A 19044-nucleotide genomic window follows, 5' to 3' on the forward strand; every position below is an offset into this window, starting at 1 on the left:
ATTTTTCTTGGAGTTCAGTATTTATGTGATTTTACTTTTGTCTAAATCGAAAAGTGTGAAGAAATCGTTTCCATATCTTTAGAAATATCTTACCGAAACGTCCTGTCATCAATTGAAAATGAACCAAGGGGATATAAAACAGCAATCCTCCAACCATGAAAAGGAAAGCGTACAGGAATTCTAACCGTGGATCTTGTATTATTGGTGCTACCACCAAGTATAAAGAGCAGGCAAGGAAAATAACAGGTAACAAAATGAAAATCTGAAATAAAAAATGTTTGTTAATGCGATTTTTGTCGAGCCTGCAACTTTTGTTGCAGAAAGCTCGACATAGGGATAGTGTTTTGGCGGCGGCTACGGCGGAGGCGGTGGTAGCTAACTTCTTAAAAGCTTTATATTTTAGGAGGTGGAAGACCTGGATGCTTCATACTTTGTATATAGATGCCTCATGCTTCCGTCAGTCACATGTCCAATGTCCTTGATCTCATTTTCATGGTTCAGTGACTACTTTAAATAAAAGTTAAGATTTTTTGTAATATGAAATTCTCTCTTATTATAAGTAATAGGATAACTATATTTGGTTTCTGCGTACCTTGCAAGGTCCTCATGCCCGTCATACTGTTTTCACTTGACCTCGACCTTATTTCATAGATCAGTGAACAAGGTTAAGTTTTGGTGGTCAAGTCCATATCTCAGATACTATAAGCAATAGGTCTAGTATATTCGGTGTATGGAAGGACTGTAAGGTGTACATGTCCAACTGACAGGTGTCATCTGACCTTGACCTCTTTTTCATGGTTCAGTGGTTATAGTTAAGTTTTGTGTTTTTGTCTGTTTTTCATATACTGTATGCAATAGGTCTACTATATTTGGTGTATGGAATGATTGTAAGGTGTACATGTCTAGCTGGTATCATCTGTCATCTGACCTTGACCTCATTTTCATGGTTCAGTGGTCAAAGTTAAGTTTTTGAGTTTTGGTCTTTTTATCTAATACTATATGCAATAAGTCAACTATATTTGGTGTATGGAATTATTTTATGATCTATATGTCATATAAAGCTTTTATATTTAGGATTATCAACATAATATCAATGATTAGTAAAGAAGGCGAGACATTTCAGCGTGTGCACTCTTGTGATCTTTAGTAAAACTGACATCAAAACATTTCTAAGTTACAAGGCCTGTATCGTGGAATATATGCATATCAGGACGTAGGGATAGGGCTCTCATTTCAGCTGAAATTATTGATTTTCACTAATCAGTACTTTGCAATTTTAGATGAATCTATCGCAAAACGAGAAAAAAGGGGTTTCAGGGAGCGGGATTTAGATGACACCCCTCTAAATCATATTAAGATTATAAATAATAAGACATAAATTGATAGAATGAGCTTGAATGGAAAATAAGAGTTTCATTGATCTTTAAATGACTGAAATAATTAATTGATGCATTATAATCAAATAGTTGAAGTGATCAAACAATGCAAATGAAAACTCCTCTGTTTTTATCAGAATGTGGTTTGAAAAAATACCTTTATAGGCCTGTGTGCGTCTGGTAGTCTCCATCGTAAGATAAATAGGGAAATTATTGCCAATGCGTAGAACATCCAGGAGGCAAAGCTGAAAAAGTCTATCAAGCTTCCAATGTCACCGGGAATTAGCATAAGAAGTGACACCACAGACTACAATGAAAAAAGAGCAATTAATAAAATACCATGCAAAATAAACTTAATTCCTAAATATTAACTTTGTTCTCGTTTGTTTTACTGACTAGTCCTCATATTTTCGCAAAATTCTTTTTTTTTTCTAATCAAAAACATTCACATCAGGTTACATCGAATCACGTTACAGCATTCTGAATGCATCCATTAGGAAAGTGTATTCGTGTCTAATGAATTCAAGAATTGTTATGTATTGAATTTATAATAGCAAAACAATTTCACTTCAAGAAGAAATTCTATGTATTGAGATACTAGTAGTCATTAACGTTGACATTCTGTACTCAATCTTGTATAACAGATAGTCACAAGTATTATCAATAACAATAAGAAGATGTGGTACACGTTAAATGTCATGTAAGCTGAATGTCATGGATAAGCAAGCACTTCTGATTCGAATCGTTCAGACTTTTACCCTTTTTGAGAAATTACCATGTTTTTTGTTCTTTTTAGTGTTGACTTTCATTACGACAAATGCATTTCACGTTCGGATACCATATATGGAACTTAGATTTCCGAGTACCAAAAAATGGCTCTAGATGATCTGTTTTAATTTTATGTGTAATATTTTCTCCCATTTTGATAACGGTCTTTCTTCGACTAATGTTTTGCCATGGTTTTTTGTCTTCTGTGCGTACTAATTTTTATATGTCGTTGACACGTTATGGATACATACAATGGCAAATAAAAACATGAAGCCTAGTATATCAAGGACAACGGGTCATTCCGGATACCAAGGGAGTTAATTGACAATTCAAACAAACTGAATGAAACAAGCTCACTGTAAATATTAGGCATGGTATCGGCGTGTATCTTTTACAGTTGACATATGACAACACTTCTGGAAACTGATCATCACGTGCAGCTGCATACAGTGTTCTGAAAAAGATTGATAGATTGAGTGATTGGTTTTAAACGCCTCTTTCATCAATATTGTGCAATTTCGTGGCTGTCAGGTTGTATTAGTTGAGGAAGTTGGAGTGCCAACAGGGAACCACCGACCTTCCGTAGAAAGAAGGACAGTTCTAAACCATTTGGATTAAAGTAAAGCGCATCTACTCAGTGCAGGATAAGAACTAACAACATCAGGGTTGAAAGGATACTGATACGGCAGTTTTACTACATAAACCACTCGACCATCGAGGTTATTTCTGAGATAGACAAATCCTCATTACTAATGATCATGTTATAGTGTCAGTTAACTATAATAAAGTAACAGGATATTTCATGTCTTCAGCATTTTATAATATTAAAAGAATCAATTTGGGGATCTTTCAAGAACAAACACAAAGGAGTGGCACTAATAAATATAAAGTCGTCTCCATTAAACACAAAGAGTATAATTATTGAAAATGTTCCGAAATTCCAATTTATAACAGCAACATGAGTGACAAACATGTGCCAAGATTTGTCTAATACGATAATTACACTTTAGAAACCCTTGAAAGATAGATTTGCAATACTATTTGTAAAAATGAGAGAATGCGTGTAATATTATTTGTGAAAGATCAACATCAATCTAACCACAAATGAAAATAAAGATGAATTAATATTATCTTAAAATATGTGTAGTGAATATTGCCTAGACGTCGATGATGTAATTTTGTGACACGCATGCGCATTCTTATATTTTATATAATCTCTGAAATGAATTATTCTTGAAACAATTTTTAGAAGATACAAAGGAGTTTGAAAATTAAGTTTACACATAGCATACCTTACACCTGCAAATAATGCACCGTTGGCAGCACCAAATGTTGAGCACATTACAAAAATGGGCATTATTACACCTGCTGCACCAAGGACATCATCTCCCCAAGTCTATCGATAAAATAAAGAGTTACATTATAATACTGGTAACTTTGATAACTATTTATATCACTGGGTCGATGACACTGCTGGTGGACGTTTCATCCCCGTGGGTATCACCAGCCCAGTAGTAAACACTTCGGTGTTGACATGAGTATCAATTAAATGGTCATTTTTATACATTTCCCAAACTGTAAATTTTTCGAAGAACTAAGTATTTTCTTATCCCAGGAATATATATATTACCTTAGCCGTATTTGGCACAACTTATTAGAATTTTGGTTCCTCCATGCTCTTCAACTTTGTACTTGTTTGGCTTCATAACTGCTTGAATCTGAGCGTCACTGGTGAGTCTTGTGTAGACAAAACGTGTGTCTGGCGTATTAAATTATAATTTTGATTCACACAAACACAGTTAGTTTTAATTGTGATATATCAGTCAAAACCAAGACAACAGCTCAATTTGAAACAAAGAGGGAAGGGGAAAAGAAACGCACAATGAATTACATATTAAAAATGAGTTGAACGAGTAGAAAACATAGAAAACGAATAAAGTTAACAGGAAACCGTTATAGATAAACTTTCTTCACAGTTTAAATTCGTAAGTTTGAAAAGAGTACATATAAACGTTGCAATCCAAAACATAGGTTAACATTAATTATCTTTCAGACAAATATGTTCGAACAATCCTCTCTGAAAAATATTGGCTATTATTTTTCACTGTCATCGCTTGGTACATGCAATGAATAAAAATCGTCGGTGTACAAGTTTTTAAATATCAATGTACGGCAAAGTGATTCCAGTTAAATGAATAAATCCTTGTATTTATTTATTAACTTTAAGACTGAAATATGATTACCTTTTACATGCAAAATAGCAAGTATTATACAGGATCATGAACATGAAAAATACAGGCCTACATTTGTAACATATGTTATTTAACGTCCAAGTTCACACTAAAAAAATCTAGATAATTGCAGACTACGTACTCATACATTTACAAACAGCCAATCTGGTTTTTTGAACGAGAGTTTTAAAAGCGATTTATAACGTTCAACAAATTTAGCATATTTCAAACATGCAATTAGTAATCTGAAGAGGACTACGTACGCTGTTTTGTTGGAAAACATTGACAAAGATTTTTATATTGAGGATTGGTCTTACGAGAAACGGTTAGAATGTTGTTTTTAGAAGAAGGGCCAAAGAGGTCAAAGGGATATTCAAACTTATTCGAGAATAAACAAACAGACAGTGCTATGCCAAAAAAGAAACGACAAAAGAAAACCAAAAGTAAAACATTATAAACAACACAAAGGCTGAGGATTTAATGTTGAAGGTTTTTATGTGTAGTACCATTTCACTTATATTATATTTATAAGCTGTGCCAGTCCACAAACACAGTATTCTGTTAAAAACTTTTTATATCTGTTTCATCAACTTAAAGAAACTCCTATTGTACAAATATTAATACTGCAGCATAAATAGATCATTATAGGCCGTACATTGACCTATAATGGTTTACTTTTATAATTTGTTATTTGGATGGAGAGTTGTCTCATTGGCATTCACACCACATCTTCCTATATCTACTTACTTACTTTCCAAATATTCCATAATTGTACAGAGAAGAAGAAAAACACGAGTAGAAATTTTAAACTTGAAGTTTAGTTTTTAGAAATTGATAAATATACATACAACAGCAACAGCGTCACTATCGAGTAGACCGTCTATTCCAAGTACAACCAAATACGAGATATTAGTCAAAATGTACAATATTGTTACTAGCAGCACACCAACTACATTAGCTCGTGGTAAATTTCTGCAAAGTAAGAAGGTTACTAGTAATTCAAATAAAAATTTAAACACAAAATTACATTATTATGTTTAGTAGGTGTAATGATAGTATTAAGATTTCTCAACAATTACAGATTTGAAAAGTAAGCTAATTTTTGAGTTCTCAGTTCTTTCTCTTTTTCAGTTAAACCAGTGAAATAACCTATTTTTTTACACTTTTGGGTCGCGGTACAATTTAAATACAACAGCAAAAAATCACACACTCTGTCAACGGTAGTGAAATAACACAAGGTACATACAAGATACATACAGCACTAAATGAAAATTCGTTCAAAATCAAACAAAAAGTACAAACGAAAAACAAAACTCATTGTGTTTTCACAGTGCACAGAAAGGTCAGTTACGAAATTCAACAATTTACGTCACTCTATAAAGCAAACTTATTAGGTATTACATGCAGCAATTCTCTTAGTTACTAAAATTGTTCATAACATGGTTAGTAGAGAAACAGTCACTACTAAAACTTACACGTAAGGATTTTTCAATTCCTCTGAAACATAATTCAATGTATTCCTGGAAAGAGAGAACAGATATTCGTAAAACAAATACTTAAACCCTTTGTCTCTGAAATTTGTTTTAGATAAAACACGCAAAAATGACTTAATATTAAATATACATGGTGCATGCCAACGTGTTCGCTTTTAACCAATGTTATTCCCAGAAGTATACAGGATGTAAGATAATATACAAATATAGCCTTTGTATGAGGTCGATACAAGAATACTTATGCTGAGTTCACACGTAGTTCGAATTCGATTAGCATTAACTTATTGGAAGTAGTTTAATTCGCATTCGAAACGTTTTACGTCGAAACGTCAATTTTAATTCGAATGACAATGCGCTTCAAATTCGTTTTACTGTCCAAACGACGTTAAAGTTTACCTCGTATCAACAAAGGCGTATTTCTAATGCGAATTGGATAATTCGAATTAGCCAATTCGAATCAATTCGAATTAAAAAAGGAGAGTGTCTGAACGCGATTAGCGAATTCGATGTAATTTCAAAATTATATAACCTTTAAGCTTATGACTACAAAAAAAGTAGAGGTTAATTGTGATAGGGCTGTTACTAAGTCTATCGCGCACTCGTTTATATTTTGAATGTGTATGTACTACAGTTGTAGGAATTATCCCAGTTCGAACATGTTCATGTGGATTTTATAATGCATTGCACGTGTAAAAAATGCAGATTCTAGCTTAGTCAATATGGACTCCGTTGTGCATTAATCGATCAATCATAATTATCCTTTTATTTCAAATGATGGTCAGTGTACATCGGTTTGATAACTAATAAACGTCCAACTTGTAAATCATGTTAGAGCTAATTTCTAATGCATGTATAGTTAGACTTTGGTTGACTTGCTCGCTTTGTTTTTAAACTGTCTGCTGAAGCATTGTACTTAAGATTGACATCTTTAAACACCATAGACACACATAGTTAAACATGAATATATTAATTCTAGATTTGTATGAATGCTATCACAATTACAGTTGTACAATATACAAACAAAGCAAGTAAGCGCACCAAAGTCCTGATCTACATGCATTAGGAAATCAGCTCTAAATGGATAAAATGCCAAAGTATAAATTTTGAAACGTAAAACATAAAAACAATTAAATATCCTGATCAAAATTACACCAGAAGACAAAAAAAATACACAAGATAACAACAAATTAACCAATCAACTGAAATTGTCAAACTTACCATCCATCATACGCCCATAGCGCGTCATAAAATGCCAAGGCAACACCTGATGCAGTGCCGATTGTCCCATCAAAACCAGATTTCATTGTCGCTGTATGACCTGCATGTGATTAAAACAAGATTTAAATATGTAGGACGGGACGCTAAAGTACGATGGTCACGCTAAAGTGCGATGGTCAACGCTTTTAAAAGTGTGATGCTTCCATACGCTAAAGTGCGATGGTCCGCGAAAGTATAGACGCAAGAAACGTAGTTTGATTATGACGTGAACAGTCGTTTATACAAACTAAAAATGAACATGCCGCAAGATAGACTAGGAATATTTTATTAACAATTTTTACACCAAATGTCCATGTACTAATGGATCTAAACTTTACCGTTCTTTGTTGGCTAAGCACATTGTTTATTTTTTTCGAGTGTTGGAAGAAGGGCATGTATCCTACAGTCGACCATTTTACTATATAAATACAAAACAGTATATGAATACTTATCCTGCTTCTATTGAAGCAAACGGTACATTTGAATCATTGTTTATGTGGCAATTTATGCTGAGTTCACACGTAATTCGAATTCGATTCGCATTAACTTTAGAATTAGTTTAATTCGCATTCAAAACGTTTTACGTCCTAACGTCATTCTAACTCGAATTACAATGCGCGTCAAATTCGCTTTACTGTCCAAACGACGTTACCTTTCAGTTCGTATTAACAAAAGCGTATTTCTAAGGCGAATTGGATAATTCGAATTAACCAATTCGAATCAATTCGAATTAAAAAGAAGAGTGTGTGAACTCGATTCGAATTCAATTCGAATTAAATGTACGTGTGAACGAGGCATTACTTTGAGATTCCTGTTAAAAAATGCCGTCGATTTTAATAAAAAGTTCCGTCAGTAAAATAGAGATACATGTTTTCATGTGTGAATTATAAATTGTCTGCTAAAACATTAGATTGTTCTGTACATTGTAGGAAAATAAAACATCGCTACTCGCTACGAAAAAGGAAAGCTCGGCGAATATTGCCTTTCTCTCGCATTTAGATTTCTTATACAAATAAATGTTGCATATTCCGACAATGAACGAATTTCGTATTTTTAATTTTCAATGAAAAATGTAAGGAAGGTTGTAACATTAGTGTGAACGGCGATCTACACCAATTATCCAAATATTCAATACGCTCCGAATTGTTAAAAATTCATTTTACATGAAATATTTGATATCTTGCAAAACATAAATTACCTTTTTAGCAATTATTTCTTGGTCGGACTTGTTAATTTAGAAACAATCACTTCAGCCTATCGATAAGTGGTAAAGCCTATCACATATGTTATATCTTAGCATAATAGCTTTTGCAAAATCTTTTTTGAATTTCGATGTTTTAATCCCTCGAATCTTACCCTTTGGACCATTGCGATACACCATCGTACTTAATCGAACAACCAACCATCGCACTTTAGCGTGAGACACCATCGTACTTTAGCGTAGACCATCGCACTTAAGCGTGACCATCGCACTTTAGAGTACCATCGCACTCTAGCGTGACCATCGCACTTTAGAGTACCATTGCACTTTAGAGTCCTACAAATATATCATGGAATCTTTGAAAACCAATGAACTTACTTTTTTTACTTTAAACTCGTATCGATCTGATTGAGTGAAGCCCTTTCAGAAAGATTTTTATTGTATAACTGTTACACTATTGTACCAGGTTACGGGACAGACACATATTATGAATGTTACTGACACAAGCCAGGACCCAGTTGCTCAAATCTAATGTTGTCGAATCATATCAAAGAATAACGTATCCGTTATAAAAGTAACAAATTAAAGAAAACGACTATTTGACATATTAAGACTGTGCTATGATTTAAAATGAGCAAATGCATCTATATGCTTACCTTGTCCAAGTCTTACAAGACCTCCAACGATGATAATTGCCAGTGCTATCAGCTTAGCTGCTGTAAAAAATACTTGGACGCTGGCTCCAGCTCTCGTATCATAACAATTTATGATAGTCAAAGTCACTAATCAAAAAGAAAAGATGTATAATACATCTATGTTTATACCATACAAATTACTCGTTAAGGTTACCAATTCCATCGCAACATTTGAAATTCATTTGCTCTTTTTTTATTGCATCTTTTTATATAGCTAAAATATGCATGCTGGATTACGTTATATATATAATATGTATCATTCGTACATCAAAATATTTCAAAACAAACAAATTTTTACCGCAATGATTGTTATACATTATAAACTTAAAATATTCTCAAAAACAATATCATTTTAATTGACCACATGGTGTTTGATAAAGATAAGACTTAGTGAGAGTTTGTGTTCACATTTTGGGTTTAGTTTATTTGTTATTTAAAAGTGTACTGTTGAATAGAATCAATTAAATGTTTTAATTTGCATTTTCGTTTCTTAAAATACTCAAATTCCAATGCTTTCAGCTCGCGAAAATATTGATAACATTAATTTACATTTACTTAAAGAATAAACACACCGATAGCCAATGCTGCAATGACTTTCAGAGGAACTTGAGGCTCTCCGCAGTATGGGAAAAATGTGACGCAGTACGACGCAAACGTCAGTGATATCACAGCAACACTTGATGGTGTCAATACGATAATTTTTGTCCAAGCAAACATGAAAGCCATCAAGCGACCCATAGCTGCGTCAATGTAAGCATATTCCCCTCCTGACTTCTTTACAACACATCCTATTTCAGCATATGACAATGAACCTTAAAAAATATTGGGACACAATTAAGAAAGCGATTTAAATTCAATTTTAGACGTCTTTTTGGTTTGTGTTTGCGTATGTGTTGATGTCAGATTGACGTGTTCCAAGTTACTAAAGATTAAGCTATACTTTTAGGAATTTCGGTCCTTAATGCTCTTCAACTTCGTACTTTATTTGGCCTTTTTCACTTTTTGGGATTCGAGCGTCACTGATGAGTCTTTTCTAGACGAAACGCGCGTCTGGCGTATATACAAAATTTAGTCCTGATATCTATGATGAGTTTATTTAATGTAACCTATCTTTGTTTTGCCATGGCATAATCAGTTTACTTTCGAATTGTGTGTTTGAATGTTCCTTTTTGGTATATCTTGCCAGCTCTTTTCTCAATTCATATGTAAAGATAAAGTATACATAACAACTATTGCTTTGTCTAATAATTCATAAAATGTACTTTTTTATTTGCATGCATTTGTCTGATTGAGCAAATATGGAAGAAAAATAGACCCCTGTATATCATTCGGAATTTTTCACACATATAACGAATCACTTCAGAAACACGCGTTGTGTGAATTAAAACAGAACCTCATACATGTATAGTGTCAAATGGCGAATCGCGATTTGTTGATTGATAGTTCCTACGTATGTTGAATTGGCATGATTCGTAAAATAACAATTTAAAGCTGAACAAAGCTCCTATAGTAACACTTTGCATTTCTGACTTGTTTTGTAGTGTTTTGTGCGTTGTCAATAAAGTTTATTCCAAACAACTAAACTTGATATTTAACTGGGTTTTTTTTTCTTGTTTATTGAAATTGATCAGATATACAAAGATCATAAATGTATTTTCAAATTATTCCTGGAAAATCAAGAGAGCAAATTCCCTGATAAAATAGAATGCATATCAGCTAATATGTTAGCTAAACTATACACGAATTAGAAGTTACTTGTATTGGTACTAAGTATCTTTAAGACATATGCAGATATTGATTGATTGATTTTTGGTGTTAAATGCTACTCTCAGCACTACTAGGTATTTCGTGGCGGTCAGCTTTTATTGATGTAGGAGGCTCAAGTGCCAGTACAGAAAAACGGTAGATAACTTCGGAAGGAAATCGTAGTCAACATATAGATATGACACTGCTTTATACTGGACATATACTCTGAATTGAAGGTTTATCGTACAAACTCAAGAAGCTTTATTGAAGACGACCACCCTACTCAGACACTGTATTTAACTTAGAAATACTATGTGCGTAATGACGAAGCATCAAACAAACCATTTGAAAGTCCGTTGATTGAAACCAACGACTTCACTTTGGACCACCGAGACATATGCTACATAACTTAGTATATACCCAAAAGAGACAGGATTCCTGCAGAGCCCCAAACTATCAAACTTAATCCAACAGATCCAGTTTCTTGTAAGACTCCTTTTGGTGATATAAATATTCCTGAACCTGAAAATTTATAACGTAGAAACAATGTTAGTAATCTCAAGGTGTAATCAAGGGTGTGTGGAATTTTAATATCGGTGTAAAAGTTACGTGTATACCTACAACAAAAATTGAAGATTTTGGACTTCCACTACATATTTTAGAACACTAATGTTGATTTGCCAAGTGTAATTATAAAAGCACTTCCTTGAGGGGGAGGGTTTTGTAATTTTGTTATAATTTTATTTTTTTATTGTATTTTTTGCATTTTAAGTGCAAATTTTTTACTTTGAAAAATTTTGGCCAAATTTCACCCCTGGGTATAAACAGATAAAACTGGTGTGGATGATATATTTAACCAATCAGATTGAAAGTTATTCCTCAATAAGATAGAAACATTTTGTTTTCAGAAATATTAGGCCAAATAAAAATATATGTGTGGTTCCAGTGACCCTACCTTCCCTACTTTTTCGTCTTGAAATTAGCCTACCCTAAAGATTTTATTGTCATTTTTCATTAATATAAAAAAGAAGATGTGGTATGATTGCCAATGAGACAACTATCCACAAAAGACCAAAATGACACAGACATTAACAACTATAGGTCACCGTACGGCCTTCAACAATAAGCATGATGCTCCCATAGACTCAATGTAAAATGTTTTCAGATGTAACTGGAACCACACATACTATTTTATTTGGCCTTAACGTAGCCCTAGATGCAAATGCTTTTCAATGTGATGCATTAAAGTTTTGAACTATAGACGCTTAACTTTAATTGAAATGACATTTGAATGAAACAGAAACCCCCGAATATTCATCGCAAAAAACATAACATCGATAGTGTTGCTGTAGTTACTGGTTATGGTTGCTGTCACAGTTGGATTGGTCTTAATCTGCGAATTGCATTGCATGTTCAATCTACGTGCATTAAAGTCGCACGCATAAAAAAAGTTAAAAATAATTACATATAATATTGAAAATTTGACTTTGGTTATCGTCTATAAACTTTAACATGTGTCCTTTTAAATAAAAACAAGGACAACATAGCCGGATCATAAAGCTTACGCTTCCAGAGTTCCAGAGTGTGTAATCTTTATTTCTTTTAAAGTTTTGTCTCATTTATTTTCGTTGGGTCATTAACTGTCTTCAATTTGTAATTTAAATGTTCCGCCGCCTTTGATCTTCTGATTTTTATTGAAAAATATTACCATTAGAAATAAAATGAAACTAACCTATGACACTCCCAACAATAAATGAGATTCCACTTATTATCCCGACGCTTTTCTTTAACTTTGCCGTATCTTCTACTATGACGACTCTAGGTTCATCTGAGGCAGTCCCATTGATTGGTCTCTTTCGTAATTCAACGTCATCATCTGTAAGAAAAAAAAAAGAAAAAGAATAATATTTTTAGACTAAATAGTTACTCACTCGTCTCAGCTCGACCGATTCCGTACCGTCATAGAAAGTAGCGGATACACACGAGGATTGCCGATTGAATAGTTACTTTTGAACTATGATCGTAGAAAATTATGACAACACTAGTTTATCTCATAGACCAATTAAGAAGACGATCTCATGATAAATATGAACTAGTGTCCATAGTACACGGATGCCCCGCTAGCAATATCATTTTGTATGTTCGGATCAGTGGATCTTGAAATTTGGATCAAAAGCATAAGAATTAGAAAGATCATATTATAGAAAACATGTGTACTCAGTTCTAAGTTGATTGGACTTACAATTCACCAAAAACTACCTTAACTAAAAACCTAGACCTGAAACTGGACAGACGGACGATCAGACGGACGAACGGACGCGCATACCGAAAAACATAATGCTGCTAATTGGGACATAAAAATATAATGAAATATATATGAAAGGAAGTTCCTGTGGTTGTTTTTTTGAGAAACAGGAATATGAGAAAAGAAAATGTTTCTGGATTTTCCTTATGAAAAGTAAAGGAAAATTTATTTTTTGGGGAAATAAATAAATAAATAATTAAGTATTTGAGAAAATTGTACAAGATGTGTACAGTACTTGAGATGTTATAATTGAAATATATGGTTTTCAAGGCGAAATCTTCAATAAATTACTAATGGAAAATCCACAAATGGTACCAAGCATTTAGAAGAAGTTAGAAGTTAGAAAAATGATATTTAGAACCAAACATCAGTGCAATGTGTACATGTCTTTGTAAAATTAATAGACAATTTTTCAAAACATTTAACAATTCCAAGATTTCAAGAATGTGTGGATTTTTGTAAAGAAAATGTTAATTTATGGAATCATATACAATTTTTATTTAGCACTGTATTGATTTTTAAGATTGAAAATATTTTCATATTTTATCGAATAAAATTCCCGGTTCAGAGAGTTTAATTAATATTAGTTTCATCACATATTACGCAACGTATACTACGCGAAATATACATCAAGTAGAGTATTGGTAAGCATGCTCCGAACGGATACATTTGTATGAGCACTGCCCCGGAGATTGTATCGAATGATGCGACATATTTTCTTTTATTCAGTTACGTAATTCCAAGTGTGATGCATTTTATTAAGAATAAAATACCTTATAAAAATATGAAGATATGATTTGAAATTCAATTTGAAAATTTTCCACCAGAGCCGGACCAATTGACATAGAAGAAAGTAACTATAGAGAAAATATACGGTCACAAATATGAACAAATTAAACCTATACCGTATAGTAAGCTTTGATTTGAAATTAACAGAATTGAATTATTTAAAACAAGAAAAACAAGAAAAAACTAAGATATAACTCTCACGGTTTTAAGATTTAATTGTGTTGTATAAACGGAAAAGGGGGGGGTAGGTACTACTGACATAGACGAAAAACAAGTCGAGAAAAATTAATAAATATAGTCCATAGTAATACGTTACAGTTGTTATTTCTCTTCGTTGTTCTTGTTCTATTATAAATTTATTACCTTTTCCAGGTACTTAACTATAACTTATATTTAAGAATTGATATATTATTAAAAATTGTATGAACTTTTATAACTGTATTTTTCTTTCTATCAATATTGAAATTCATGTCAATAGAGTACTTTTGTAGACGACTATATATACGGTGTTGGTTTTTGTTGTCATTTTTGAATGCCGTATGGTTGCCAATACTTGCATACATCGACCTTTTTAAAACTGTGGGAGATAGTTGTCTCATTGGCAATCATGCTTGAGGGTCTGGATGGGGGGGGGGGGTCTGTTATTCTGTAAACATTTGATTTTCACCCTTTTTTTCTCTAATCTTCAAAAAATTAACCCCTTTTTTTCTCTAATCTTCAGCAAATTAACCTCTTTTTACTCTAATCTTCATTTTTTTGCCCGTTATTCTTTAATCTTCATTTTAAGGGCATTATTCTTTAATCATTTAATCCCATCCAAACCCTCATGCTTCTTCTCCTCTTTTTATATATTTAATGACTCTGTTGGGTCTTGTTGTGGTTTAAAATTGATACATGTACAAATGTAGTAAAAGGTGGACTTATAAAACAATAATTGCGAATAATTTTGCCCGATTTCTTGAGTACCTATTCTACAAAATACACATTGGCTACAAAATAAGCAATACAAATAACTTTTGAAAAAGCAAGATGTAACATAATGACCAGACAAAAAAAAAACAAATGTAGTTCACAGAAGTAAAGATCGAAAGTTAGTGTAAGAGATATAAAAAAACATGAAATCACATTTAGGGAAAAGTAAATCATCTACTCCATATTCAGAAATAATGATCAATAGGGCCAAACAAGGATTTGGATAGAATGATGCATTTTTTAAAATTGTATTCTAATTAATTTGATTTCATTTGATTTTACTTGACTTTATTTGTTCGATTTTCTTATTTTAATTTTTTGAAATTGGAAATGTCGAGATAGATTGTTATGTATTTTTACATTTAATTTTAACAACAACAAAAAATGTCAATGTGGCCTTCTTCTAACAGTAACTTTCCGCTATAGCCTTCTTTTTATGATATACATGTACATGTACATATACTTATTAATAATTTTTCTTGTGTGTGAAGTATCGCATTTTTTATGCAAAAGAATGACATTATAATTATTATATTAACTAAAGAGAAGACATTTATTTATTAATAAAACAAAACATTTTAGATATAGCATATCGGTATGATAATAGTTTCAAACACTATTGAATTTTCAAGGACTCGTGGACTTGCATCTTATTGTGGGGTTCGGTGTCTTTTAAACTATCATAATATACCAGTATAACCTAATTCTACAAAAGAATTAAATATCTAAAGAAAAAAGGTGTTATTTACATCCTACAGACATGACAGAGTGAGGTTCAGAATGGAGTTGACAGATTAGAAAATAATGGGTCAAATCTACAGAAAAATGGACCCAAAATATAAAAAGGAGAGAACAAATAGGATTAAAAAAAAACAGAGAATGATAAGGAGACAGTGCTACCACATATAAATGATTGGGTTTAATGTGAACAAAAAAATTGCATTCAAGAATACAGAAATAAAAGGCCTCATCCAGATCCTTAGTACTGTACAGTTCATAAATGTAGGATGTCGACCTTCAGCGATTTAAATGCTGTGTATTGCAACCCCCTGTTAAATGATATATCGAATTAGAATAATTGAAATAGTCTTTTTGTTATATTATGTAATTCTGATATAGATAGCAGTAAACTTATGATACGGACTTTGATTTTGTTGAATTCGATTAGCTAGCTACTCTTCAAGGCTAGAGTTTAAATGTTGAACCTCGTGGACTACGAGTGATTCACTTCTGGTCCCTACCAGACTCAATACAATAACTTATAAACTAAAAGATAAATCCCACGACGTCACGAAGTTGAAATGATTTATATGAATGAACGAATGAATGGTTTATTATAGTACAACCTGTGTATGCAACAAATACAATTTACATTACAGCCAGCCAAATAGGCTTACGATGCACTGCCAATTTGAAACCCAATATATGTTTACAAAATAGATAACAAATAGTTTTAGACAAATTGCTAAGTTTTTAGAAAAAGCAACAGTTAAAGTTAAATTTATAGAATTAATGTTATTAGTTACATGTATGCATGTCCAAATCTAATTTTAGATCAGTTTGTTGTAAACGTAAATAAAATCATGCAATATATATGCGTTGTTCACTAGTGTCGCCATCTCATTAGTTTCATAGTCAGTAACTATTGTACTATTAAATAAATTTATGATGAATTTTGTTTAATTTATTTGCAAGGTGTGAGGGTGTAGATGGGGCATATCCACTTCTATTATTATTAATTCTCTCTTATTTTTAGTCCATTATGTTCTATTTTTTTATATACTTTAGCGATCCTCTATTATTTATTGTTTGTCCATTCTTTTCTATTCGGTTAACCCATCAAGAGGCCTAGTTATTGGACAGAATGTTTCCCTGGGATGAAAGTAGCGACATATTCATTGCCTGTCTTCCTTCTTAAAATGTCGTCTTTCTTTATGTTTTTGGGGTTTAGGCATTTTCCTCTATGGCCCGAGAACACAGTTATTTCGTAGTGCATTTCTTTTAGACAATAAATTCAAATTAAAAAAATCGCACCTGCTCTTTCTCAAAAAGATTTTACAGCGTAGTGCACTACCAGTCAGACAAATAATATCAAAATTATAGAAACTTCTGCCAGCTCTAACTCAAAATATTAAGGGGGTGTAAAATTCAGTTTAACAGCTTCAGACGTGATAAAATTGGACCTTTTTGAACTGCACCAAATCACTACTTAACATAACGATTCAGCACCCATTTTTTTTTAACATGTAATAACATCCCTCTACTTAATATTTCGTGCATTTAATATCAAGAAATAAATTGGGAAAGTGTATCAAATAAAACATGCAATTTATACACTGTTTACACTAGGGACTATATAACGAAAACCAAAGGACGATAACTGTGTCCTTGGACCATATTCAGTTTGTACATCTGAGAAACTTTTCAAACACTTTAATCTTGTCTTGCCAACAATAGGCTTATATTGTTTCATAGGGTCAGAGTAGCTATGTTTTCTTGTTTTGTTTAAATGTGTTTTCGATTTTTTGATATTTCATGGCATTCTTTTTGTGTTGTAATGTTACACTAGTGTCTCAGGTAAGGATAAGGTTGGCGTCTGTTAAAATGTTTTAAACTAGCTACATTTTTATGCTCCTGTCGCAAGTCTATTGTACAGTGGTTGTCGATTGTTGGTTCTTGGTATGTGTCATATGTGTTTCTAGTTCTCGTTTTTTTTTAATATGGATTAGACCGTTGGTTTTCCTGTTTGAATTGTTTTGATGGAAGCCGAGGCCCCGTGTTGAAGGCCGTAAATTGACATATATTTTTTTTTTTTATACTTGTAAACTTTTTATGCATTGTGACTTGGATGGAGAGTTGTTTCATTGGCAGTCATACATGTTCCACCTCTTCTTATTCATACTTATTGAACCTAATCGTTATAATTTGAACAACATTTTATATGTATTTTAATTGCTATCTCATTATTTTAGTTTATTTTTAGTTTAAAGCTATTTATCAAACTACACATTGTTAGGAAGTGAAAGAAAATCGACAAGTACACATGCATATGATTGCCAATGCAACTAAGTTAACAAATATACATGTACACATGCAGTCTAATTGTTCTAATGTGTAAGCACTTAATTAGTCCCTTTTTTCTAGATATAATTTTTTCCCACGTTTTTTTTTTTTTTTTTTGCACTATGATGATATAATAGGTTTGGTATTGTGGTTATCCCACACACATTCCTATATATATATATATTAGTAAAGCAAAGTGGTGAAAGAATCGATTTACGTTTGTTTATTATCAAAAGTTATTTTACAGATTTTACAGAGTTTGATTTCATGGATAAATAATTATAGATATAAAAGCGAAGGACCGGAACATGTACTAGCCTGAAGTCAATGTACTTTTGGTTTCTTAACCTGTTGGATTGTGGTTGACTTCAACCAGTTAACTTTATACATGTTTTATATACACAATGTATATAAAAAATGTTAATATACTGGCTAGTGGTATACATGGTATAGGGGGAGGATTGAGATCTCAGAACACATGATATACCCCGCCGCATTTTTGCGCCTGTTCCAAGTCAGGAGCCTCTGGCCTTTGTTAGTCTTGTATGATTTTAAATTTAAGTTTCTTGTGTATAATTCGGAGTTTGGTATGACGAGCATTGTCACTGAACCAGTGTAGTTATTTGTTTTGGGGCCAGCTGAAGGACTCCTCCGGGTGCGGGAGATACTCGCTGCGTTGCGTTGAAGACCCATTGGCTGACTTCGACTGTTGTCTGCTCTATGGTCGGGTTGTTGTCTTTTTGACACATTCCCCATTTCTATTCTCAATTTTATTCTGTTATTAATATATCAAAGACAATTATGATTATTCATTTGAATGATAATTAATAAGTACTGCTTATACTTGACTTTTTATACTACTGTATGCAATGTATATGTTTGCATTTTGTTTGATTTCTCATGATGAGGGCCTCAGGGAAGATTAGTTACATAGCTAACTGTGTAACCCTCTTAAAATAAGGTATTGTTGTTGTTGTTGTTGTTGTTGTTGTTGTTGTTATTTAGGAATTTTAAACATTTTATTTATATATAACATTGCTTGGAATTATACCTTTTTCGCCATATGTTATATATTCACAACTGAAGTACAGACACTGGCCAAGTCATCATGAGAAGGCTTTTGAATTAGATAGGCGTTCATTCGACAC

The 19044-nt window shown here is 32.6% G+C and overlaps 1 protein-coding gene across 1 annotated transcript in view; it reads right to left on the bottom strand.

Moving 5' to 3' along the window:
• Positions 1-19044, bottom strand: part of LOC143079843 (b(0,+)-type amino acid transporter 1-like) — a 52476-nt gene that overhangs the window by 32518 nt on the left and 914 nt on the right. Inside the window, exons 2-12 of the mRNA XM_076255475.1 lie at positions 12500-12643; positions 11188-11289; positions 9594-9833; positions 8983-9108; positions 7087-7186; positions 5851-5895; positions 5224-5347; positions 3437-3540; positions 2502-2598; positions 1534-1683; positions 94-262 (exon numbers count right to left, since the gene is read on the bottom strand). Coding sequence (XP_076111590.1) covers positions 94-262; positions 1534-1683; positions 2502-2598; positions 3437-3540; positions 5224-5347; positions 5851-5895; positions 7087-7186; positions 8983-9108; positions 9594-9833; positions 11188-11289; positions 12500-12643 — 1401 coding nt within the window. The remainder of the gene's footprint in view (positions 1-93; positions 263-1533; positions 1684-2501; positions 2599-3436; positions 3541-5223; positions 5348-5850; positions 5896-7086; positions 7187-8982; positions 9109-9593; positions 9834-11187; positions 11290-12499; positions 12644-19044) is intronic.

This window comes from Mytilus galloprovincialis, chromosome 6 (genome assembly GCF_965363235.1).
Source record: "Mytilus galloprovincialis chromosome 6, xbMytGall1.hap1.1, whole genome shotgun sequence".
Taxonomy (NCBI): Eukaryota; Metazoa; Mollusca; class Bivalvia; order Mytilida; family Mytilidae; genus Mytilus; species Mytilus galloprovincialis.